The 26,942-nt window shown below is 40.0% G+C and overlaps 1 protein-coding gene across 1 annotated transcript in view; it reads left to right on the top strand.

Moving 5' to 3' along the window:
• LOC124555004 (DNA mismatch repair protein Msh2) overlaps nt 1-26,942 on the top strand; it is a 216,584-nt gene that overhangs the window by 30,499 nt on the left and 159,143 nt on the right. The window contains exons 3-4 of the mRNA XM_047128747.1: nt 12,146-12,263; nt 25,132-25,274. Of these exons, the coding sequence (XP_046984703.1) occupies nt 12,146-12,263; nt 25,132-25,274 (261 nt within the window). The remainder of the gene's footprint in view (nt 1-12,145; nt 12,264-25,131; nt 25,275-26,942) is intronic.

Below are 26,942 nucleotides of genomic sequence, written 5' to 3' on the forward strand. Positions count from 1 at the left end.
CACGTACATTTATGTCTAGATGATTCCTCTGCTATTCTCAAAGTGCTTGGCAGAGGGTTCAGTGAACCACCTTCAAGCTGTCTCTCTACCATTCCTCTCTCGAACAGTGTGTGGAAAAAAAAAGCACTTAAATTTTTCTGAGAGAGCCCTGATTTCTCTTATTTTATCATGAAGATCATTTCTCCCTCTGTAGGCGAGTGCCAACAGAATGTTTTCGCAATCGAAGGAGAAAACTGGTGATTGAAATTTCATGAGAAGATTCCGTCGCAACGAAAAACGCCTTTGTTTTAGTGATTGCCACTCCAATGCACATATCATGTGTGTGGCACTATCTCCCCTGTTTCACAATAGTACAAAGTGAGCCACCCTTCTTTGAACTTTTTCGATGTCATCTGTCAGTCCCACCTGATGTGGATTCCACACTGCACAGCAATACTCCAGAACAGGGCAGACAAGCACATACAAATACTTGTTAGTAGACCTTTCCCACCTTCCCCAAGTGTCCTGCCAATGAATCAGTCTTTGGTTTGCGCTACCCACAACATTATCTGTGTGTTGTTCCAATTTAGGTTATTTGTAATTGTAATCCTTAAGTATTTAGTTGAATTTACAGTCTTAAGATTTGAGTGACTTATCGCATAATCAAAATTTAGCATATTTCTTTTAGTACTCATGTGAATAATTTCACACTTTTCTTTATTCAGGGTCAATTGCCACTTTTCACACCATACAGATATTTTATCTAAATCATTTTTCAATTAGTTTTGGTCATCTGACAACTTTACTACAAGATGGTAAATGACAACATCATCTGCAAACAATCTAATAGGGCTACTCAGATTGTCTCCTATGTCGTTAATATAGATAAGGAACAATAGAGGGGCCCATAACACTTTGTTGGGGAACTCTAGATTTTACTTTCTATAGGCATGCAGTTTGGTTAGAAGACGGTTGTGGAATATTTTGCAGGGAGATAATGAGGGATAAGAATTTTATGTGGGGGGTTATTTGATGAAGATAATATTTAGATTCTAATTGTAATTGTTGAAGAGAAAATGTGGATTTGGTATCATTAGATTGCAGTTGTAGGTCAGAATTAGACTTCATCTGTGGTACTTGAGAGAAGAATGTGGGCTATGATATAAAAGTTGTGTGAATGGCAACATTAGTAAACTGATTTAGGTGAAATATGTCTGAAGTTATTTTGTAGATGGGGTAAGTGCTATAGTTATGAGGATGAAGTTATTTGTGTGTGGGCAATCCAGCCTGTGGTAGATGTTTATGGGCAGAGATATACATGGAGGTATGTGCTGCAATTATTGAAGTTACTTGAATGCAGGCAATATGGCCTGTGATTAATATGGTTGAAAGGTATTGTGAGCAAGCAATGGTTCCTGTGTTCGGTATTTTAAGTGAAAGTGTTTCTGCTGTGCAGATACTGCTTTATGGGTGGAAGCTGGGAATGACACATTGAATGTCAATGAAGAGAAATTATATTGCTAGTTATATGAGTGAATAAGCTGTGCAGGCAAATTTATTTATTGATGGTGATCAGTAATTGAGTTACAATAATGAAATATTTGCAGGGCAAAAAACAGATGTGTATGGTAAGAGAACTTTTTACTTAGATAGTGAAGAGAGTAATGTAAGTGAGGTTGACAATACTGATAATATTGCAGATGGTAATGAGAATAATGAGATACATGTTTTTATGATTAATTAATGGTGGCAACAGATGGTTGTGGGTAGCAGTAACTTAATGAGTTGTTGAATGGAAGTGATAAGTATATTTAAAGGTTTTTCTGGCATAGTGAAGGTGTAGAGCATGCAAACAGCAACTGCTGTTAGTGAGTTTGGTGGTGAACTAAAGTGGTATATGTGAAGTGAAAAATTTGCTTAAGTTTAAAATTTTGGGGGTCATATTGTCATGGGTGTATTTTAGGTTAAGGTTTTTGGGGTCAATTTTGGATGACTTCTTATTTTTCATGATTTAGAGTCAACTACCACTTTTTGAACCATACAGATATCTTGTCTAAATAGTTCTGCAATTTGTTTTGATCATCTGATGACATGAAGATAGTAGATGACAGCATCATCTTCAAGCAATCTAAGAAGGCTACTCAATTTCTCCTAATTTCTTTATGTAGATCAGGAACACAGAGGGCCTATAGTACTCTCTTGGAAACATCAGATATTACTTCTGTTTTTCTTGATGACTTTTGGTCAGTTATTTTGAACTGTGACCTCTCTGACAGGAAATCATGACTCCAGTCACACAACCCAGGTGATAATCCATAGGCAGACAATCTGATTGGAAGTCGCTTGTGAGGAATGGTATCAAAAGCACTCTGGAAATCTATAAATACTTAATTAGTTTGACATCACCTGTTGGTAGCATTCATTACTTTGAGAGAAAAAAGAGCTAGCCGTGTTTCACAAGAATGATATTTTTTGAATCCGTGTCAGCGGTTTGTCAATAAATTGTTTTCTTTGAGGGAACTCACACAGTCCGAAAACAGTATATGTTCCAAAATCTTACCACAAATTGAGAGTAGCAATATTGGTCTGTAATTCAGAAGATTACTCCTATTTCCTTTCTTGAGTATTGGTGTCCGCCCCGGTACCTGAGTGGTCAGCGTGACAGACTGTCAATCCTAAGGGCCTGGGTTCGATTCCCGGCTGGGTCGGAGATTTTCTCCGGTCAGGGAATGAGTGTTGTGTTGTCGTAATCATCATCATTTCATCCCCATCGACGCGCCGGTCGCCGAAGTGGCGTCAAATTGAAAGACCTGCACCAGGCGAATGGTCTACCCGACGGGAGGCCTTAGCCACACGACATTTCCATTTCTTGGGTATTGGTTTTACTTTCCAATTTTTGGGTATGGATCTTTTGACTAACTAGCTGTTGTATATGATTGCTAAATATGGAGCTATTGTATCAACATATTCTGAAAGGAGCCTGACTGGTATGCAATCTGGACTGGAGACCTTGCCTAAGTGATTTAATCTGCTTCACTACAATGAGGATACCTACTTCTAAGTTATTCATGGTAGCAGTTATTCTTGATTCAAATTCTGGAATATTTACTTCGTGTTCTTTTGTGAAGGAATTACAGAAAAAATGTGGTTAGTAACTGTTTTAGTGGCACTGTCACCTATAACAACATAATTGTTATCATGCAGCAGAAGTATTGATTGTGTCTTTCCACTGGTGTACTTTACATATGACCAGACTCTCTTTGGATTTTCTGCCAGATTTTGAAACAAGGTTTCGTTGTGGAAACTAGTTGAAGCAGGTTGCATTGAAGTTCACACTAAATTTCAAGCTTCTGTAAAACTTTGCAAGTCTTGGAGGTTTTGTGTTCTTTTAAATTTGACATGTTTTTTTGTTGCTTCTGCAACAGTGTTCTGACCTGTTTTGTGTACCGTGGCAGATCAGTACCATCTCTTAGCAATTTATTCGATATATATTTCTCAATTGCCATTAATACTATTCCTTTGAATTTAAACCACATCTTGTCTACACTTACATTGTCAAATTGGAAGAACTTGAGGCTGCCTCTTAGGAAGGCATCAAGTGAATTTTTACCTACCCTCATTTTTTTAGATGCATTTTGCAATTATTTTTAGTAGGTTTGGATGTTGAGGTATTAACCCTTGCTACAACCACCTTATTGTCACTAATCCCTGTATCCATCATGATGTTCCCTATTTGCTCATTATTATTTATTTACATTTTGGAGACATGATTTAAAGGTCTTAATTGTTTAATCACTTATAGGTGCTATTATCTTCCATCGGGGGCTCAGGTTTATTCTGGTAAATTTTCCTGTTAGTAATTGACCATCATGAACAGAGAGACCATTCAGTAATTTAACTAATGATGATACTGCTCAATTTCTCTTGGTCTATAAAAAATTTTTTGCAGTTAGAGCACTTGAATCTGAAGTTACTCTGGGAAAAACGACAGTTTCTCTTTCACAGCTAATTAGGTGCAGTAAAAGTGAACTGAACTGCTTCTTAGAGGGGCCAACATTCCCTAAAGGTGCCCTATATATTGCTACAATTGAAAGAGTAGAATTAATTACATAAATTTCAATGGCAAACATTTCATAACATTGCTTGAAACAAGAATCGGGTATTGCAGTTGATCTGCACTTGACAGTTCAGAACAAAAATAACCACTCCTCATCTTTTTCTTTGTTTCCTGCAGGGTGAAGACTTCAGATTGCAGTCAGGCATTAAGTCTTTCCACCCCTGAGCAGATGTGATGCTCAGTGTGTGAGGAAGCAAGCTGGGATATTTTTACTTCCGCCCTTGTTTTGCTATCTGCCTCTTTAAATTTGTTGTCTCTTTCCCAGTTTTAACTAATTACCACTAACATACATGAATATAATCTTCATTTTCATAAAAGAGAAAGGTTGGCCCTCAGTTTTAAAGACTGTAACACCAGATCTAATTTTGTGCTTTGTTTTATGTACGTAATTGATTTTCTAATTTATTTCAACTATTCCTAGTTAGTATGTTTCATTATAGGGCAAGATCAGTGCGTTGACGTGCATGCTGTCATTGGTAAACAAATCTCTAATAAAACTACTTACATATACAAGTATAGTAAGAGTTTGCAAGTCTTCGCAAATTTTTGGTCATTGTTGAGATGGCTTCATTTACACAGGACTATGGGATCAAGTCATAAGTCTTACGAATATTCACAACCTTGAGGAATGCTCACAACCGTGGAGATACTAAGTGCAGAGAATTTCTCCTCAGGCACTTGTATTATGTTATAATGGACATTGGCCCTGTGACAAGGCTGTACAGTTCTTGCATGCAAGCCAGGGACCTCAGTAATAGCAACTACTAGCAAATTGCCAGTTGGTCCCTCTGTCAGGAGTTGCTTTGCTTGTGGGTACCAATTGTGATTTTAAAACCCAACAACTGCTTGCAACTTCATTCCTCCACAGTTGTCCTGTTAGTGTCAGGACCCATCGAACACTAAATTCTTTGTGTGGTGGTATTTACACTTGGCTGCTAGATGGTTTAACTGAGGGAGAAATCAAAACTTACTTCTCTGATCGGGGCATCACTGCAGTGCATCAGTGCCTACACACACTTTTTCTCGCGTTTGATGAAGTAGTGCTTCAAAGTACGCCAAAAAGTCATCATAGTCTGACCGTACATTCTGAACCTGATGCGCTGCTGCCAGTGTCAGAGTTACACTCACACTTGAATGTTGTGTAGAAACCTGGCCAAATGTGTTACTTGTGGTAGGGATGCTCACGAGGGCGATTGTTTGCCTCCTCCTTTCTGCTGTATCAGTTTCATTGGTAACCATGCAGCCTCATCCCGAGAATGTCCCTTGTATCACGACAAGTGGTCTGTTCAGGAGAGCTGGGTGAAGGAAAAAATGCCTTATCCTGTCACTCTCAAGTTATTGGTGGGTCAAGAGCCCTGCATTTTATCATCTGACACGTACAGTACTGTTCTTGCCACACTTGGCTCCACAAAGGACATGGCCATGCAGACTTGTGACCTCAAATTCAGCACCACTCTTGTAAAATCACCCAGTGTTATGGTAGTATTCTCATCTCCTTCACCTCCAGCTGAACAACAAGCTACCAAATTTTTGCCTATGGCAGTGAAATCACCTGTTACACACCTGCAAGCAGGAAAAGGCAGAAGGAATACTCCCCTGAAGACTTTTTATGTCCCTCCAGCCAACAAACATCTGAGTCTTCATCTGCCAACCGCAAAGGCTCCAAGAAATCAAACAAAGGATAAAGGTCTTCACCTTCACTAATTCTGAGATCTTCATCAATGGTGTGTGCATGTCATACTGTCACCTGACTAACCTCCATTTTTGCCAGTGTGCAGTGCTAATCATTTTTCTGTTCTGGAATCCACAGACCTATCGAGGGAGAATGCCAACATCTTTGTAGATATTATGGAGCAGAATCCCTAGTCTGTGCACCCTGTAGCAGTGAATCTTAGAAAGTTGGCACTTGGCAGCTGCTGAGATGAAAGCCCTTATTTTTTTCCCTTCTCCCCTTTCCCCATCATGATTCTCCTCCAGTGGAACATTTAGGGCATTAGATTCAACAAGGAGGAATTACGGCTGATCTTGGAATCTGTGTCCACTTTTCTGCCTCCAGGAAACAAATTGCGTCCTCGTGACCACTTCGATCTCTTGCATTTCTTTCCGGTCTACTTTGACCTTCCCCTGAGGACGACATTCCATCTCACAGGGGAGTCATGCTGCTCATCCAGAATGAGATTCATACTCAAACCATCTCGCTGAACACACGGCTGCAAGCTGTTGCGGTCCACATTTTTTTTCCTCGCTTCACCCTTTCCCTTTGTGCCATCTACATCCCTCCGTCACTCGGTATTACCAAGGCAGACTTTCTCCAGCTTGGTGTGCAACTCCCTCATCCCTTTTTGCTGCTCAGTGACTTTTAATGTGCACTATCCGCTTTGGGGCTTTCCTAGAACCTGTCAGAGAGGAGCCTTCTTTGCTGACCATCTCAATCAACTCAACCTCATCTGCGTTAACACTGAAGCACCCATGTCACTTTCAGACTTCACACACACCTATTACCATTTAGACCTCTCGTTGTCCACTTCCCATCTTGCCCATCATCTCGAGTAGCCTGTTCTCTCTGACATGTACTTCAGTGACCATTCCTTATGTGCTATCCATTAGCTGACTCCTACCCCTCCTATGTGTAAACCCAGTTGGCAGCTTTCTAAAGTCAACTGGAGGCTTTACTACTGCATGGTGACCTTCCATGAACCTTTCCCCAGTTGTGATGGCCAGAGTACCTCACAAACATAATCTTTACCAACGCTGAACATTCCGTTCCTTGCACTTCACCTTTACCATGCTGTGTCCTGGTCCCTTGGTGCAGTGAGGCATGCTGTGAGGCAATTCACATGCAGAGATGCGCTCTTCACATTTTTCACTGTCGTCCTATGATGGTGTACTGCATTTGTTATAAACAGTTGCGTGCGCCATGTCCTCGCATTTTTCGGGATAGCAGAAAAGGTAGCTCGATTTCATTTACTAGTTCTTTCAACAGTTCCGCTCCATCTTCTGTCATGTGGGCCAACCTCCGACGGCTCTCTGGGACCATGGTCGCTTCCCCACTTTCCGGCCTGACCATAGCAGATGATATCGTTGTGGACCCTACTGCTATCTTCAACACCTTGTCCCGCTATTTTGCGGAGATTTTAAGCTCCACCCACTATCATCCTACCTTTCTCCATTGGAAATGAGTGGAGGAGGCTCGGATGATACCCTTCTCCTCTCAGAATTGTGGAAGCTACAATGCCGCCTTTGCTATGCCAGAGCTAGATCGTGCTGTCATGTCGTCCTGATCTTCCGCCCCAGGGCTGGGCAATGTTCACATTTAGATGTTACAGCACAATTTTCTTGCAGGCAAGCATGTTCTTATTCGTATGTACAATCGCATCTTGGAGGATGGCACATTACCCAGATGCTGGCATGAAGCCACTGTCATACCAATACCTAATCTTGGTAAAGACAAACACCTTCCTTCTAGCTACCACACCATTTCTCTCTGCTGTGTTTGTAAGGTAATGGAACGTATGATTCATGCTTGGCTGGAATGGTGGCTCAAGTGTCGCAATCAACTAACCACTGCTCAATGTGTGCTGTTCTGCAGTTGACCATCTCGTCACTTTGTCAACCCATGTCATGAACAGTTTTCTGTGGAACTACCAGACTGTGGCCATGTTTTTTGGTTTGGAGGATGCCTGTGACACCTGCTGGAGGACTGGTATCCTCTGTACTCCGCACGTGGAGCTTCTGAGGCTGTCTGCTCTGTTTCCTTCAGGAATTTTTAAAAGGTAGTTTCTAAAGTACATGTGGGTTCCGCCTTGTCGGACAAGTTTATCCAGGGAAACAGGGTGCCTCAGGCCACTGTCCTCAGCATAGTCCTCTTTGATATCGCCATTAACCCCATAAAGGCTGGGCATCTGCAGCTCCCTTTTGGTTAACGATTTTGCCATCTATTGCAGTTCTCCATGGACTTGTTTCATTGAGAGGCATCTTCAGCAATGTGTCGATCATCTTCACTCATGGAGCATCGACAGTGGCTCTTGTTCTTCCACTGACTAAACTGTTTGTATGAATTTCTAGCAGCACAATGGGTTTCTTCCACTGTCTTGGGCCTGTTGCTCTTCAGTTTGCTGAAACTACGAATGTCCTGGGGATTATGCTTGATAGGAAACTTTCTTGGTCTTCCCACATATCTTCCCTGGTCACCAGCTGTACCCAGTCCCCAGTGTTCTACATGTCCTCAGCGGTACTTCCTGGGGAGCGGATCGAACCACCCTCCTCCCTTCATGCCAATCCCTTGTCCGTTCGAAACTAGACTGTGTGTTTCATTTATGCATCTGCATATCTGTCCACCATTGTGCCATCCATTTGGCCACTGGCACCTTTTTCAATAGCCTGGATGAGAGTCTCTGTGCAGAAACTGCTGAATTACCGCTGTCATACCGATGTGATGGCCTCCTCAGCAGATACATGTACCGTCTGTCTGCCATGCCTGGCCACCCATCCTATGCCTCCTTCGATGGCTCCTTTGACTGCCAGTATGGGGCACATTCCTCTTCTATGTTGCCTCTTGGAGTTCGTGTTCAGCTATTGCTCCGGCTTCATGGTACCTGCTACTTTCCCAATGGGTGTGAACCCTTCACCACCTTGGCTTCGTGCAGCGGCCTGTGTTCCCTTGGACTTAATTTGCTTCCTAAGGACATTACTCCAGATTCAGTCTATTGCTGTAAGTTTCTTGACCTTCACATAGAACTTAGTGATATTACCTATGTGTATGCTGATGGGTCTTGGACTGACTGTGGTGTCAGGTGTGCCTTCATAATTGGCACCAACCATTTTCAGTACCTGCTTCCAGAACACTGCTCAGTATTTGCAGCAGAGCTCTTCGCCCTGTATCAGGCCACGCAGTACATCTGACGACACAGGCTTTTCAATTGTCATCTGCTCCGATCCTCTCGGTGCCTTCAGAGACTGTGTGTGCCGTACACAGTCCATCCCTTAGTGCAATGGGTACAAGAAAGCTTACACTTGCTCACTCTTGAGACAGCCACTGTGATGTTTATGTGGCTCTCTTGCCACGTCACACAGACAGGAAACAAGGATGCTGACGCTGTTGCCAAGGCTGCAGTTCTCCTTTCTTGGCCAGCTACTTCTTCCATTCCTTCTGATGATCCCTGTCTTGCCATCTGTCAGCCAGTGATGCCACTTTGGTGTAACCACTGGTTTTCCCTTCATGGGAACAAGCTCTGAGGAACTAAACCACTCCCAGCGGTTTGGCCGGCCTCCTCTCGGCCCAAGGAGATCGTTTTAACTAGGTTGCATATTGGGAAATGTCATTTTAGCCATCGCCATTTGCTAAGTGGTGATCCCCCATCCCCACCACATTGTGCTCATTGTCATCAACCTTTGGCAGTTCACCATTTCATGACCGAATGCCCTTTTTTTAACCACTTACATTCTAATTTATGTTTACCATTTGAGTTATCTACCCTTACAGCAAATGACGTGGGGGGCTGTTGACCGCGTTTTATGTTTTATCTATCGTAGCAATATAGCAAAGAACATTTAATCTCTAGTTCAGGACCTCCGCTGTCTGTACGAAGTATTTTCAGGACCTTTATCCAAGAGGAAGCCCTTGTTTTTCACTGCCTTTCCTTCTGTTGGTTGGGCTTAATATGTAGTCGCTTTTAACTCCTTTTTCGTTTTAGTGTTCTAAGGTTCTGACATGGGTGCGTATGACTTTAGTTGTTTTTGCGTCCTAAAACAAAACAAACTGACCTCCAGTTCCTCATTAAAACCTCAGGCTCCTCACATGGACTAACACCTCAATCCATAGAACTTCTTAACCAACTCAGACTACACAGCTTCACCTTTTACCTTCTTCCTCAGATTCACAAATTCTATCATCCTGTCCATCCTATAGTTGCTGGCTTCAAAGCACCCACCAAATGTATACCTGCCTTATCTGATAAACACCTGCAACCCATAGTACAAAGATTTTGCTCCTATATTAAAGACACCAACAATTTCGTGGATTGTCTGAAATCTGTGCCCATTCGACTCCCACCAAACATTTTGCTTGCCGCCATTGATGTCACTTCCCTCTCTACCAATGTCTCTCACGTAGGTGGTCTGTCTGCTGCTGAACATTTCCTCAGTCAGTGCCCACCTGATTCTGAACATATGACATCCTTCGTGCTCACCTTAATCAACTTTATACTTCGCAACAGCTGTTTCACCTTTGAGGAGGAGACATACAAACAGATCAGGGCTACATCCATGGGACTGAGGATGACTCCTTTCCAAGCCAGCTTTTTCATGGGTCACTTGGAAGGGGCTTTCCTGGGATCCATAAGCCTTCAGCCCCTGGTTTGGTTTAGATACATTGATGACGTCTTTGCCATATGGACTCATGATGAAGCTGACCTGTTAAAATTACTGGTGTTTCTAAACACATTCTTACAATTAAATTTCACATGGACCTATTCCAAATTTTCTGCCATTTTCCTTGATTTTGATCTCATCCTCTTCAAAGGCCAGCTACACACTTCTGTCCACATTAAACCTACTAGCAAACAACAGGTACTGGCAGAAGTAAAGCTGTGAGGACGGGCCGTGAGTCGTGCTTGGGTAGCTCAGTCGGTAGAGCACTTGCCTGCGAAAGGCAAAGGTCCCGAGTTCGAGTCTCGGTCCGGCACACAGTTTTAATCTGCCAGGAAGTTTCATATCACCGCACACTCCATTGCAGAGTGAAAATCTCATTCTGGAGTACTGATATTCTGACAATTGCCGTATTGTCCACGTCGGATATTCCTTCCCGTGCAGACCCTTTACAGCAATACGCCACCATTCTCACCTCACCTTCACTGGGTGTAATTATCCCACCAGCCTAGTGCAAAAGCAGATTTCCGGGGAGCACACCATTTGTCCCTTGAGTATTATTCTGGTACTGATTGTGTTAATCAGCTATTTCAACAAAGCTATGACTTTCTAAAATCATGCCGTGAAATAATGTACATCCTGTCTGAGATTTTGTCCACCACACCTGGAATGGCTTTTTGTCGCTCTCCCAATCTCGGCAATACCCTTGTTAGATCCTATGCTCCTTTTGCTCCCATCTCCCTACCCTATTCCTCCAACCCCCGTGACTGTCCCTGCTGCAAGACTTGCCCTGTTCACCCTCCTACCACCACCTATAGCAGCCCTGTAACTAGCAAAAGGGAGAGCCATTTGTGAAACGACAGATGTCATATGCCAACTGGTACGTAAACACTGTCCGGCCTTTTAAATCAGCATGACTAGCACCAAGTAATTAGTTAGGATGACTGTGCATAGGCAGGGAGTATGTACCGGCAGCACACAATATTCTGTTGCAGAGAATGCTCGACAAAGTGACCTCGGTGCCTGTTTCACTACACTCGCCATATGGATTCTTCCCTCGGACACTAGTTTTTCAGAACTCCGCATGTGGGAACTAGCAGAACTAGCACTACAACATATTCTTGGTTATTGCCACCCACCCAGACTTAATATACGTTAATTTCTTCCAACTTAGCATTTCTCCTTTCTTCACTCCATTTTAGTTATCTACATCTTTTATTTTCAGATGTATCTATTTTTTGCTGTCCCCCTTCCACCTTCATTACATACAATCCACTTAGGTTTTTTATTCTTACTAACTTGTGCACAATGTTTTAGACGTAATATCTGTCTTGCATATTACCCTGTCTTCTACCTTTAAGCTCTCGGGTTTTCAAATCTTGTCCAGTGCAGTCCTCAACAATCAGTCTTTCTGCCACATCCTGTCTAGTAAATCTCTTCTGACCCAGATTCCTGGGAGACTTTTCCAAACTATACCCCTTTTTCTGCTTCTCCTGCTGCCACTTGGAGAATAGAATTTTTTTACCTATCCAATGACATTATATTGTCAAAAATTGATTATTTTTGTTGTTTTGTTAGTGTAATGTATCACATGACGTTTACATGGTGGTTCCTCTAGCATATGTCACTACTAATGTTTTAGTATGGGTATTTAACATGTTATTTTTGTGATGTATTTTTCAGAAACCATCAAGTACAATACAATTTTTTGATAGAAATGGATTGTATGTGCTACATGGAAAGGATGCTGTATTTGCTGCAAAAGAGATCTACAAGTCAGATGTGAGATACCTACAGTCAGGTATGTGTTGAGGCTAAGTTTATAATGATGAAAATTACAAAAAAAATCACAATACGATTTGTGTCCAAGTCAATGTATGTGGATCCTTTAATACTTCAGGAGAGATATATATTGTTGCATGCTATGTTATCATAACTTTGTAAGATGGTACAAAAGGCAGGTTTGTGAGTTTGCAGAAGATTGAGTGAAAATCATTGTGTGACTATAATGAATTAAGTCAGTCTCGTCCCCCATGATGAGTTTTTCCAGAACAGAATCGTCTGCATTTTGTATTTCAGTCAGGTCGCACCAGATGTCCATGTGTCGTTTAGGAGTCGAGGTATACAGGACAAACTTTGTACATGGTTATATCTTCTTCAAAACATTCAGGAGAATGTCTTAAACAGTTAATTAAGAGATGTTCCACCACCTGACTCCATAGGCTCCTAAGCTGCATTCTCAGTTCAAGTTCCATAAAATAAATAATATAATTCCAGTTGTGAACATTATTAGCTGTGGGTACTGTGAACAGCCAGATCTCTTGATGGAAAGAGTAAAAAATGATACTTTTCAAAATAAATATTCAGTGGATAATAGTAAAATCTAGGTAAATTAAATTAAAAATCTGGAATGTAACCAAGAAACAAAATTAATATCTTTTGAGATTACTAATTTGTACAAATAACTGTAGAAATTGTAGAGAAATATCTGCTCGCTTATGGAAAAAAAAACATGTAATATATAAACAAATTAAATATTTTACACAGTTCAATTATTTTGAATTTAATGGAAAACTGTTTAAACAGCCAGATGGCCTCACAATGGGTTACTCATGCACATTCTAACAGACGTTTTATAAATCCACTAGGAGAATTATTTTTAGAAATTATGCTTCTACAGAATTAGGCATTCAGTCCTACTTTTAAGATATGTGAGTGATACTTTGATTATATAGAACTTGTGATGGAGTAGATCAACTCTTGGACATTTTTAATGATCATAATGAGAAAATTAAATTCATTTCTCAGTTGCAAAATGAAAATTGTGAGCTAGATATTTTGGATTTCATTTCAACCACGATTGATGACAGAATAACTTCCAATGTTTTTTATAAAGCAACAAGCACCAACCAAATTGTACCTGCTGATTCAGCACATTCTCAGTCCCACAAGACAGCTTTCTTCGATTCAGCTATTTATCGCACTGTAGTGATGGCTTTATCACCAGCTAACCTTAAGAAAAAGAAATTAATTTAATTAAAACAGTAGCTTGTAATAATGGTTATGAATCCTGAATAGCAGAAGAAATTTTTGAAGCAAAAGCTAATAGTTCAGTACTCCAGGTAACTGTCAAAATACTGGTGACAATAAAAGAAAACTTATTTCAATACCTTACTTAGGTAACATATCGTATAGCATTCAGCATCTGTTGGTTAAGAAATATGGATGCTAAGCTGCATTCTCCACAAATAACAGGCAACAAAAACATGTAACCTATAATTTAAAAATTTCAAATGAAGCTTCAAGTAGCTCAGGAGTTTGAAAACTTGTGTACGGTACGTGTCCTGTGTTTTATATGTGACAGGCCAGTAGGGTCTTTAACGTAAGATACAAGGAACACTTGTTAGGGAAGAAGTGTAGTAGTGTTACTAATTCCACTTTAGCAGAGAATTTATTAATATTAGGACACAATCCAAGAGAAGTAGATGAAATGACGTTTCTACATGAAGAGAAGAAATGGTGGGAGCTTGATGTCTTTGAAGAACTTGAACTCTTGAGACATACGATCAACAATAATGGCCTCATATTAAATGAACAACTACAGTTGAGAAACAAAAGTTTCTATAATTTTTTTAAGCCACTGCTCGCAACTGTATGATGTCTTGGCTCATGTTCTTTTCACTTCCATGTAGGAAATGTTGGTTTTACTTTACTTAGAGGACTCCATATTTCATTACTGATAACATGCCAGGTGGCACTGTATTCTGGTTGTGCAAGTATCTGTATAAAAAATTTCTTTTTTGCACACTATCTTATATTTTTGTTTTTGGCATTTGTAATATCTTATGGGAGTCCTGCTGTAATGTGTTCTTTGATACACTTGAGCATATATTCTTGTAATCAGTCATTTTATTCATTTTGTTTAAAGAAATGTTATTTTGTGTGTTCTATATTCTCTTTTACAGTGTCCTTCCCCGTACACTGTGAACAATTTCTTTTATTTGAAACACTTAAATGTATACTATACTGATGTATTACCGCTTCAAGTATGTATTTCATACAGCTGAGCATTTATCATACCACTAGCACTAGGCACGTGGTACACACTGAGCAATGTTTACGTGGCATTGTAACTATTTGCCACACGTTTGGTTCAATGTCTGTTCTTATAACAAGCTGTATCTGTGGAGTAACTCTTGCTGTTGTTCATGGCAGACTTCATCTATGATTAATGCTATCTGACTGTTTTAGCTCGTAATGTATGCTCATAATTTAATGTAATGTAAATTATGCAAGTGCCAATTTTATTCCTTGTATTTCAGTTCACTGTTGTAATGTTTTGGTTATTTTAGATATTTATTTTGTAATATGCTTAAAACATTATAAGGGACTTTTTATGCCTTCTGAAGCAGATACTTAGTGGTACTGAAACTTGGTCAATGCTTACTACAATAAACTTTCTGTAGCTGGTTGGCTGTATACATCATTTATTGAAAGTAATAGAGGGAAACATTTCACGTGGGAAAAATATATCATTGAAAGTTTATATATGGTTGCTGCTGTCGTAGTGGAAGTACTGCAATTATTAACTTCATTAGTTCATAGTCAGGATTTACTCACATTGCCACTATATGCTCTCAAACCCTTGTCATATTAAAACAGTTACTTCTTGCATAACTATGGTGTAATACAGGTACTGTTTGTGTGAAACCCTGGTTTGATTAACCGTTCGATGCATGACTTTTATCTGTTGCCCAATTACATACCACGGTTCCAATGGATCAATTGTCTAATAAGATATTTTGAATTAAAAAAAGTACTTTGTGGATGTTATGCATGAGTATTTTGTTTTTAAGATTTATCAGTATAAATAAGACAGCTGAGATCATTTTAGCAGTGTTGTTAACATAAAAAGAGTATTTTTAAATCCTGAATAATTATCTTTGAATAAATCACGTCATGAAAATTGAAACATAAGCTATCAATATTATTTATCACAAGCTGTTCACAAATTGCTGAGTATGTTATTGACAAAGAACAAATCATTGAACAAAAAAGCATCACACTAATTATTACAATTATTGCACACCACACTGCTATGGTCCTGGCATGCATGTTTTGTGTACTAACAGTGCACTTTGTTTTTATATTCTTTGAAGCAGGGCACAATGAACATCATTCCCTTTCAATGACCCACTGTGTTGTTGCTGTTACTACTGCTGTTTTGTGTTTGAGGGTTAGTAATGAACTACTCAACATCAGGGTGTATGGATTTCTGTTGAAAGGAATTAAGAGCCTCTGGTTAATGGCTGGATCAACTTCATTGACATTTCCATGTTGAATAGTCTCCTCTTCTGCCAAAGCCCTTGGTGATATGCGGGATGTTTTGTTGAGTAAAGAATAAAGGCAAAAAAAATTGACTGTATGCATCCATTACGTTGCACCAGAGAGACATGGATCAGCGTTTAGTTTTTGTTTTGCTTGCATAATTGCACACTAGCTGGTCCACACCATCCTTCGTTTGGTTATAAAATTTCACAATATAGGAACATTGCAAACTTGCTTTTCTTTTGTGAAATACAAACTAACTACCATTGCTTCTTTCATAAATGAAAATAGACTTTACCCCTTTCAGGGGAAGTGGTTCCATTTGAAACCACCTACAATTTTCTCATTTCTCATTTTGGGGACACCATTCAGCAGGCTAGTTGGTGCTGCCCTCTAGCAGGTGTCACTGGAACCGCTTCAAAATCTGTAATTCTTAGCAAGTAATGAGGCGAGTTGAATTTCCGTTTTTGTACGCTGTGTGCGAACGTCTTTGTTCTCAAATTGTGGCTGTATTCTTCTGTATTAGGTAACTTTTAAGCATGTATTAAATGCAGAATACTGTTCTGTTTACATTAATACTATATGTACTGCAATAATAACAAAATAATGCATTTATTTCCATGAATGTTGTGGTGGTTCCATTTGAAACCACTACTCCTGTAATGGCGGCATTAGTAGGTGTGACAATTTTCTTTTTTCCAGTTTCACACGATGTATTCTCACAGAGTAAAGGATGAGGAAATTCTGGAGTGCGTTTTCGCAAATATTCCTTTAGATCCCGACTCACAGATTGGCACTAGCAGTGACAGTGAAAATGATGTGCTAGCTGAAGACAGTGATCCGGATTTGCAAATGAAAACACTTGTTTTATCTCAAATTATTTTGGAAAGTGAGTGTGAGGACCATTTTGACAATGATAGTGATGATAGTTTCAGCACTAATGATGATTTGCCACAATCTTCCATTGCGAATTTTCCATGGAGAAGGGCGTCAGTACAATGAAGTTTGCCGCCAATTTTTCAGAGGAAGCTGGTGTACAAGGAAAACTTAAAAATGACAGTGAAGGTATGCAACCAGTAGATTTTTTTGTGTCTGTTTTTTGACACTATGTTAGAACACACAGTTTTCCAGTCTAACCTGTACGCAACACAGATAGGTGGCAATTACAGGCCTGTTTCTAGAGCAGAACTAAAAGTATTTTTGGCTATAAACATTCTAATGAGAATCAAGAAACCTTGTTATTATCGTGATTGCTGGTCATCCCATAAGGAACTTCGAGATGAGTACATTTCCTCATTAATGTTGGTAAAAAGGTTCAGCTGGATTTTAACACGTATTTACATCAATGACAACACTGTTATGCCTCCAAAGGAGAGCAGAAATTATGACAAATTATATAAAATCCATCCACTAATCAATCAGATACTGATAAACTTCAAAGAAATCTATCCACATACTAAGGAGCAAGCTGTAGATGAATGCATGGTGAAGTTCAAAGGACGAATCGCATTCAAACAATATATGCCCCAAAAGCCAATCAAGAGGGGATACAACCTGGGTCAGAGCTGATAAGCTTGGATATATTTGTGATTTCCAGATATATACTGGAAAAGTTGAAGGCATAGTGGAAAAATCCTTTGGAGAGAGAATTGTGGAAGGAAAGGGATACCACATATACTTTGACAAATTTTTTTTTATCAGTGTCTCACTTTTACAGAAGCTAAAAGATGACTGACTTTTTACCTGTGGAACAATTAGATCACACAGAAAAGGACTTCCTACGCTAAAAACAGACAAAGAGTTGCAAAGAGGAGAGTTTGACTGGTCAGTTCGTTCTGATGGATTTGCCTGCATCAAATGGAAAAACAAACGTGTATTCATGTTGCTGTCTACAATTTATTTGCCTGTATGTGTTGAAGAAGTCAGCTGTAAAGAAAAGGATGGAAAAATCACAAAGGTATCTTGCCCAAAAATAGTGAAAACATATAATGCAAATATGGGATGTGTCGATAAGGCAGATATGATGAACAGTTTTTATGTAATAGACAGAAAATCACGAAGGTGGTGGCTAAGATTATTTTGGTATCTAGTTGGTATTTCTATTGGAAGTGCATTTATTCTGTTTCGCTTATGTAATCCAACAGTGAAGCAAGTGCTACAGGATTTTCGAAGACGTTTTGCCACACCCCTGGTAGGCAGTAATATCTTCAAAGATAGTCCTGGCCATCCCAGTACACTGTCAGAACCATCTGCAAAAAAATTCAAAACTGTTGTTCCCCATGAGAAACGTATATTGGAAGCAAAACATCTGCCAAAACATGGGAACTCAAGGCGCTGTGTGAACTGCAGGTCCATTTGAAACCTCCCTGTATGTGTTCAGTTTATGTATATTTCATTTAATTTTTACATTTTTCTGTCTCACTGTATGAAAAATAATACAATAAAAACAAGGAAAAATTAAAAATTATTATTATTATTATTTTTATTTTGCCCCTGAAAGGATTGACATGTCTTCTACCATTGTCTTCATCTCTTCTGGAATTTCTCTTCTATTCATCCTCATTGTTCCCACAAGAGTTAGGTTTTTACTCAAGAGATTGAGTGCCAGTGGCACACTTGTAAAATAATTATCTACTATAACATTTCTGGGCGTACCAGCAGCATTTGCCTACAAGGGTCTTCACTATAGTAAGGCCCAAATTTTATTCACTGTGTAGAAAACCCCCACAACATTTCTATACTGCTTCATACACTCATAACCATCTGTTGCAATACTTCAACCTCTTATACTACGCAAGTGTATGCTATCTGACAGATGATCAAGGTTGCAAGTTGTAACAATGCATTTCCCACAATCAGAACAATACACACGTGTGCCAATGATGCATTCACAGAATTCCAACAAACAGTAATTGATTACAATCAATCTAATACAATATAATGACACTACAGTACAAACTGCAGTGTCCATTGGACCTAGGTTATGTAAATGTGTAGTAAAAAGAAGACAATATAAGTGACACTTTTTAATGACACAGATTTCTTATAGAATCTCTCATGTTATTGAATATTGCAAGTGAACATACGTGATGAGTGAGGGCTTAATTTCAAGACTTTCGTACAGCAATGAAAAGTTAATTCTCTCTGGGTTTGTTGGAATTAGGATATGCATACTAAGGTTGAGAGAGGACCCAATGGCCATAATCAGATCAGGGTCTGAGCAGCCAGAGTTAGCAGTCACTTGTGTGTGAGCTGTACTTGCTTGTGTTAATGCATGTGTGTTTTTCTATTCTGTTGAAGGCTGTGGCCAAAAACTTAGTGTGCCTATTTGCAACTCAGTGCATCATCTTTACAGTGAGGAGCAATCTATCCTTTCCATAATTATTGATATCCCAACCTGGGTTTTTCATTGTTTGTAAAAGTAAATAAAAATATTCCTCCTCTGCTATATGTTCTTCATTCAGTAGTGTATTGTATGTCTTCAGCTGTTCTCTGATCCCTTCTGCGTCGTGTCGTATACTCGCATTTTGTCTTTCTGCCACTATCGTGCCTTCCCCGTATGATCTTTTGCTTCATACCTAACTGTGTAGCATTTTCTTGGTACCATTACTGTCCTCCTCTAGTCTTTCAGTGAATATTTCCCGTCTTCTCTCCATTTCTTCTTCGACAACATTTTTAACTCTTAAGTTTCTTGTCTCTATGTGCCTGTTCCAATGTTTTGAGTTTTTGAGCTTCTACTGGTTCTTCTAAGCAAAGAAGGGAAAGCAGAAAGGTGGAAGGAGTATATAGAGGGTCTATACAAGGACGATGTATTTGAGGACAATATTATGGAAATGGAAGAGGATGTACATGAAGATGAAATGGGAGATATGATACTGCGTGAAGAGTTTGACAGAGCACTGAAAGACCTGAGTCGAAACAAAGCTCCGGGAGTAGACAATGTTCCATTAGAACTACTGACGGCCTTGGGAGAGCCAGTCCTGACAAAACTCTACTATCTGGTGAGCAAGATGTATGAGACAGGCGAAATACCCTCAGACTTCAAGATGAATATAATAATTCCAATCCCAAAGAAACCAGGTGTTGACAGATGTGAAAATTACCAAACCATCAGTTTAATGAGCCACGGCTGCAAAATACTAATGCAAATTCTTTACAGACAAATGGAAAAACTAGTAGAAGTTGACCTCGGGGAAGATCAGTTTGGATTCCGTAGAAAAATCGGAACATGTGAGGCAATACTGACCCTACGACTTATCTTAGAAGCTAGATTAAGGAAAGGCAAACCTATGTTCCTAGCATTTGTAGGCGTAGAGTAAGCTTTTGACAATGTTGACTGGAATACTCTCTTTCAAATTCTGAAGGTGGCAGGGGTAAAATACAGGGAGCAAAAAGCTATTTACAGTTCGTACAGAAACCAGATGGCAGTTATAAGAGTCAAGGGGCATGAAAGGGAAGCAGCGGTTGGGAAGGGAGCGAGACAGGGTTGTAGCCTCTCCCCGATGTTATTCAATCTGTATATTGAGCAAGCAGTGAAGGAAACAAAAGAAAAATTCAGAGTAGGTATTAAAATCCATGGAGAAGAAATAAAAACTTTGCGGTTCGCCGATGACATTGTAATTCTGTCAGAGACAGCAAAGGACTTGGAAGAGCAGTTGAACGGAATGGATAGTGTCTTGAAAGGAGGATATAAGATGAACATCAACAAAAGCAAAACGAGGATAATGGAATGTAGTCGAATTAACTCGAGTGATGCTGAGGGAATTAGATTAGGAAATGAGACACTTAAAGTAGTAAAGGAGTTTTGCTATTTGGGGAGCAAAATAACTGATGATGGTCGAAGTAGATAGTATATAAAATGTAGACTGGCAATGGCAAGGAAAGCGTTTCTTAAGATGAGACATTTGTTAACATTGAGTATAGATTTAAACGTCAGGAAGTCGTTTCTGAAAGTATTTGCGTGGAGTGTAGCCATGTATGAAAGTGAAACATGGACGATAAATAGTTTGGACAAGAAGAGAATAGAAGCTTTCGAAATGTGGTGCTACAGAAGAATGCTGAAGATTAAATGGGTAGATCACATAACTAATGAGGAAGTATTGAATAGGATTGGGGAGAAGAGAAATTTGTGGCACAACTTGACTAGAAGGGATTAGTTGGTAGGACATGTTTTGAGGCATCGAGGGATCACCAGTTTAGTATTGGAGGGCAGCGTGGAGGGTAAAAATCGTAGAGGGAGACAAAGAGATGAATACACTAAGCAGATTCAAAAGGATGTGGGCTGCAGTAGGTACTGGGAGATGAAGAAGCTTGCACAGGATAGAGTAGCATGGAGAGCTGCATCAAACCAGTCTCAGGACTGAAGACCACAACAACAACAACAACAACTGGTTTGATCCCTTGGGTTTGTATTTTTTTTAATTATTTTATTTTATTTATTTATTTATTTATTTATTTTTTTTTTTTTTTGTTCCGTAGTAACTTCCTTGGCCCTGCCGTTCCACCAGTTGGTTTCATTTTGTTTTACTGTACCACCCACTTGTTTTATCACAGATGTGTACATTGCAGTTATCTGATGTTGTCTTACATTTTTCCCACTCTTAATTTGCAGTACCTGTTTCATTTGTTGGTAACTTTGAACGTATCAGACTTTATTGGTGTTCTTCATTTCCACTTTCTTTAGTCTCCATTCTTTAATCTTAGTCACATTTCTTAAACACTTGCTAAAGGTGTCAATAACAATAGGCCAACAGTAATTCCAGTAGGGACTGGCAGTCAATATGCAGATGTTACCAAAGGGCACTGGGCTTGGGCAAATCGAAAATTTTTTGTGGCCGAGCAACCTTGTGTTCAGCACATGCTGGACATTGTGAAGTAAGTTGTGCTGTTCAAGCATCGGGCAAGCTGCTTAGTGTGTACAATACCCCAATGGCCTTGATGAGGAAGGTGAAGAATTTCCTTTTAAAGCAAATGTGCCACAACCACATGAGACTGATCAGTGTCTGTATGTAAGGGAGTGACACTGCTGGACTGATAAGCTGTACTGGAGCACAAAATAATGGCATACAACCGGATTGCTAATCCACTTCATTGAATGTGGCCAACCAGTGTGGAGGTACTGAAACAGAACCTTGAGGCTGGTGTCCACAGCTGCTGCCTGAGCAATCCGTCTGTGGTTGATGGGAAAACTATCAAGTGTTTCAGTGTGGAAGCAAGAATCTTCTGAGGTGTCAAATGCTGAATCAGTGGCAGCTGCTAGGCGAGAAGGTGTGTCTGCATTCAAAAGCTTAGCTGGTGCCAGTTTCATACCGATAATTGCAGAGGAGCAGAGATCAATACTGCAACTTTTGTGCTGTGCAGAGGGACTGGCTTTCAAGGGCTGAAGAATAAGGTGAAAGGCTTATGATCTGTAACCAAGTAAAATTTTGTGCTATACAGGCATTGATGGAATTTGGCCACCCCACATAGGACAGGAAGAGCTTCCTTCACAGCTGCGAATAATTGCACTGTGCTTTGTTGAGGAGTTAGGATGTGACAGCAGTTGGCCAGTCCAAAGGTCCAATCCCATAAGAGCATGTGTCTGGCATGACTGGTTTAGCAGGATCAAAATGTACCAAACAATGATTGCTCAGTAAAGCTTCTTTCAGTTTCTGAAATGCAACTTGACTCTGCTTAGTCCACTCAAACCGAACATTCTTTCATCAAAGATTATGCAATGGAGTTGTAGTCTGTGCATTATTTGGAATGAACCAGATGTAATGAGTTAGTGTACCCTGCACAACACGGAGTTCACTGATGTTACCAGGAATTTGTAAGTCCTATATGGCAGATAAGTGTGACTGGAAAGGGTGGATACCTCGGCTGTTGATAACGTGTCCCAAATATTCAGTCTCAGTGTAGAAGAAGGAGCAATTGTCTTTATTATGCTTCAGCCCAGCATCTTAGAGCACTTGAAACAATATCCTGAGATCGACAAAAGTTCAGCAGGAATACAACTCAAAATTACTGTCATCCAAATAATTCAAACAAGAAGGAACTGTAGCAGTCAACTGTGACAAGTAGTTTTGAAAAATTGCACGTGCGAACACAATGCCAAAGGGCAGTTGCAAAAACTTGGATAACCCAATGTGGGTTTTGATCACAAAAACTTACCATGCCTGGTCATCCATGGGTAGCTGCAAATAAGCATTGCAGTGATCAGTCTTAGAAAAGAAATTACCTGCACCAAGTTTGCCTATGGGTTTCTCAGGCTGTGGCAAAGGAAGATAGTCAATCACCATCTGTGGATTTACCATATTTTGACTGAAGGTTTCTTTACAATCATTAAAAGTGATGCCCACTGAGTGGCTGCTAAAAGGGAAATCGCACCATTATCATACTGAGATAAGTGTTCCTAGGCCATTTGATCTCTGATTATGTGAGGGATGGACTGTACTCAGCAAAAGAGTGGTTGCACGTTGCCTTTCGTGTTAATGTGAGCTTTGCTTAGGCCATCTCGAAAACACACTAAATTCATCCCAAAATTCAGTTACCCTGTCTGTAGGCACAAAGAAGTTCGTAGAGAGTAAATCGTCTTGAATGTGCAAACCAAACAGATCAAGAGTCCGTACCAAAAATATTTCCACTGTCACATGAGCACTACACTCTGAATGAAATTGTTTTAATAATGTTAGGAAATGTAGCAGGGAGACTGTGAATACCTAGTACAGGAATGTCATGTCCACCATACCCAGAAAGAGTTGCCCTAGATTTTTATAAATTGGTCTTCCTCAAAAGTTCGCATGTGCTTCTATTCAAAAGAGTCACAGACATACCAGTCTCCAATTGCATGAATATTTTACATTTGCCAATCTGCAGAATGACAAACAATTTATTAGTTTTATGCTGGATGGAAGAATTGTGAGACTTCTCCGCTGTTGCACTTTCTTTGCACTGATTGACACTAGCATCACTATTTGGCTTTGAAACAATTGCATTTATGTTGATTGACTGAGACCTTGGAGAATGTGCAAAGAGCTTATTGAGCATTTCTGCAGGCAGGCAGATTGAAGCCAACCATGCTTATCACAGTGATAACACTTGTCATCATGACATGGCGTGCTTGCCACTTGTGCATCACAAAACACAGAGGGCAGGTTTTAACTCCACTAGTCTGTTGCCGAGTACACCGGTTTTCTTTACGTCACCACCCTAGCCAAGACTTTGCCTCCTTCGATGCACAAAGTACGGCCATGACCTGCTTACCATTACTCTGAACTGTGGAATCAGTCTACCACTGTACTATCACACGAGTCCTGATTGTTCACTAATTCCAAAATCAGCAGCAAGCTAGGTTCAGGAAACTTGAGGCCCTTGAAAGATTTTGAATAATGGCATCCCTAATCATGGCATCACTATAATAATGGCTGCACTCACATTAGAATTTGCTATGGCATGTAAGTTATCTTAAGTTGGCCACCTGCTGCGTATTTGTCTGACTGGGTTGCCTCTGTAAGCAAAAGAATTTGTAATGCACAGTTGCCGCATTAATCTGGTGGTTGTCATACTACTTCACTGCACCAATTAGTCCTTCATAAGGAACACTTTCAGGGCAAGCGGTGGGAAAAAGTTGGCAGGTGAACTGGTAGAGGGACACTCCAACTGTTGCAAGAAAATGTGGTCGGCTCTAACTACCTTCATTGTGATGCACTGCGAAGTGTGTGAGCCAGCTGCACGTAGTATTCGAACCAGTCTTCTTGTTTGGAATTGAATACATAGAATGGCAGTGTGGAAACAGATGCCCCTTGCTGTGGCAATGCTGGAGACTGCATTGCTGGTTTGATGGCACATCAAGCAGTCTGCCATCATTTCTGTGAGGTGGTGCGACTGCTGCACCCGAAACTGAACAATCTGAGTTACTGACAGTTCTTGCAGAGGACTGACCATGATGAAAAAAGTGTTCTTTGTAGAGAGGTTATTTCTTACACACACACATCTGCCGATGTGCACACATAAAATTGACAACATTATCCTAGCTTTTGAAACTAATAATTCACTTCTTGGAGAGTAATGAGAGAGAGTTTGTGGAAGGTTAAAAGAAAAAGCAGGTAACTCAGATCACAGGATCAGACACTCATACAACATAAAATAGCCTCCATTTCACATTCATTTGCGGAGTATTTACTTAGATGTGCATATACACGGAAACAAACTATAATTTTTCATAAAGACTGATGTTAAAATTAGGTCTTCGTATTCGACTACTAGACTGAATGATACAAATGATGTGTGTTTGTAATTTGACATTCTTGTTGTGTTACAGTGGGTTTCTTTCAATTTTGACCCTTTTTTTAAATTTACAGATGGAGGTAAACTCGAGTATACCTGTTTGAAGAAGGCAGCATTTGATCGCTTTGTGAAACATTTGTTGATTGAAAGACAATATCGTGTAGAAGTTTTTACTTGTTCTGGTGATGACGACTCTACGTGGACAGCAACATACAAGGTTAGTGTATTAGCTTCTCTTTATTTAATTTGGTTTCATTATGAAATTTGAGTGTAAATATCAGATGTCTGCATATGTGGTAGTACAATTTGCTTGTTAATCCTAGCCAAGGTGTTTATTTAATTCTGTCTGTAATAAAAACTAATTGTGTTTTGGGGTGCCAAGAGCAAACCCAGCATCTGCTTTGCTAACACTGTTTAAAGCGAAATTTATGTGATTAGCCTTAATTACTCTGCAGTTCACAATTAAGTTCCTGGCAGAGGGTTAATTGAACCACCCTCAAGCTATTTCTCTACCATCCTTCTCCCCTACATCAACATCCTACATAAATACTCCGCAATTCACCATACAGCATGTGACTGAGGTTACCCTGTTCCGCTACCAGTCATTTCTTTTCCTGTTCCACTCACAAGCAGAGTGAGCGAAAAATGACTGTTAATACCTCCGTACATATTTCTCATATTTTATCTTTGTGGTCCTTAAATGTATGCTGGAGGCAGCAGAATCCTACTGTAGTAAACTCCAAATGCTGGTTTTCTAAATTTTCTCAAAAGTGTTCCTCAAAAAGAATGTCGCCCTCTCCAGGGATTCCCATTTGAGTTCCTGAAGCATGTGTGTAACACTTGGGTGTTGTTCGAACCTACCAGTAACAAATTTAGCAGCCCGCATCTGAATTGCTTTGGTGTCTTCATTTAATCCGACCTGGTAGAGACCCCAGACTCTCGAGCAGTGTTCGAGAGTAGGTTTCACAAGCATCGTATATGTAGTCTACATTACAGATGAACCACACCTTCCTAGAATTCTCCCAATAAATTTCATATCACTTTGCAACACTATCCCCAGATATTTAAATGACGGGACTGTGTCAAGCAGGACACGTTAATGCTGTATCCAAACTTTACAAGTTTGTTTTCCTACTCATCAGCATTAACTTGCAGTTTTCTACATTTAGAGCTAGCTGCGATCACCAACTAGAAATTTTGTCTACGTCACCTTGTACCCTTCTACTTTCACTCAATTTCAACACCTTACCGTACACCACAGCATCATAACCAAATGCCAAATTGCTGCACACCCGGTCAAGCAAATCATTTATGTATATAGATAACAACAGCAGTCCTATCAATCCCCTGGGCTGCTGCTGACAGTAACCTTGTCTCTGATGAGCACTCGCTGTCGAGGACAACACGTAGGGTTCAATAGCTTACGAAGTCTTAGAGCCACTCGCATATCTGTCACCCTATTCCATACGCTCGTACCTTTGTTAAGAGTTTGCAGAGGGGCACTGTGTCAAATGCTTTCTGGAAATCTAGAAATATGGAATCTGCCTGTTGCCCTTCATCCATAGTTTGCAGTGTATCATGCGAGAAAAGGGCAAGCTGAGTTTCACACAGGTGATGTTTTCTAATACCATGCTGATCTGTCGACATTCTCGGTCTCGAGAAAATTTATTGTATTAGAGCTGAGAATGTGTTCAAGGATTCTGCAGAAAACTTCTGTTAGGATATTGATTTGTGATTTTATGGGTCCATCATACTGCCCTTTTTATATGCAGGAGTCACCTTGCTTTCTTCCAGTCGCTTGGGATGTTGCGCTGGATGAGAGATCCACGATACATGCAGGATAGGTCAGGGGCCAATCCTGTAGGGTACTCTTTGAAAAACCAAA

The sequence above is a fragment of the Schistocerca americana genome, chromosome X, assembly GCF_021461395.2.
Source record: "Schistocerca americana isolate TAMUIC-IGC-003095 chromosome X, iqSchAmer2.1, whole genome shotgun sequence".
Taxonomy (NCBI): Eukaryota; Metazoa; Arthropoda; class Insecta; order Orthoptera; family Acrididae; genus Schistocerca; species Schistocerca americana.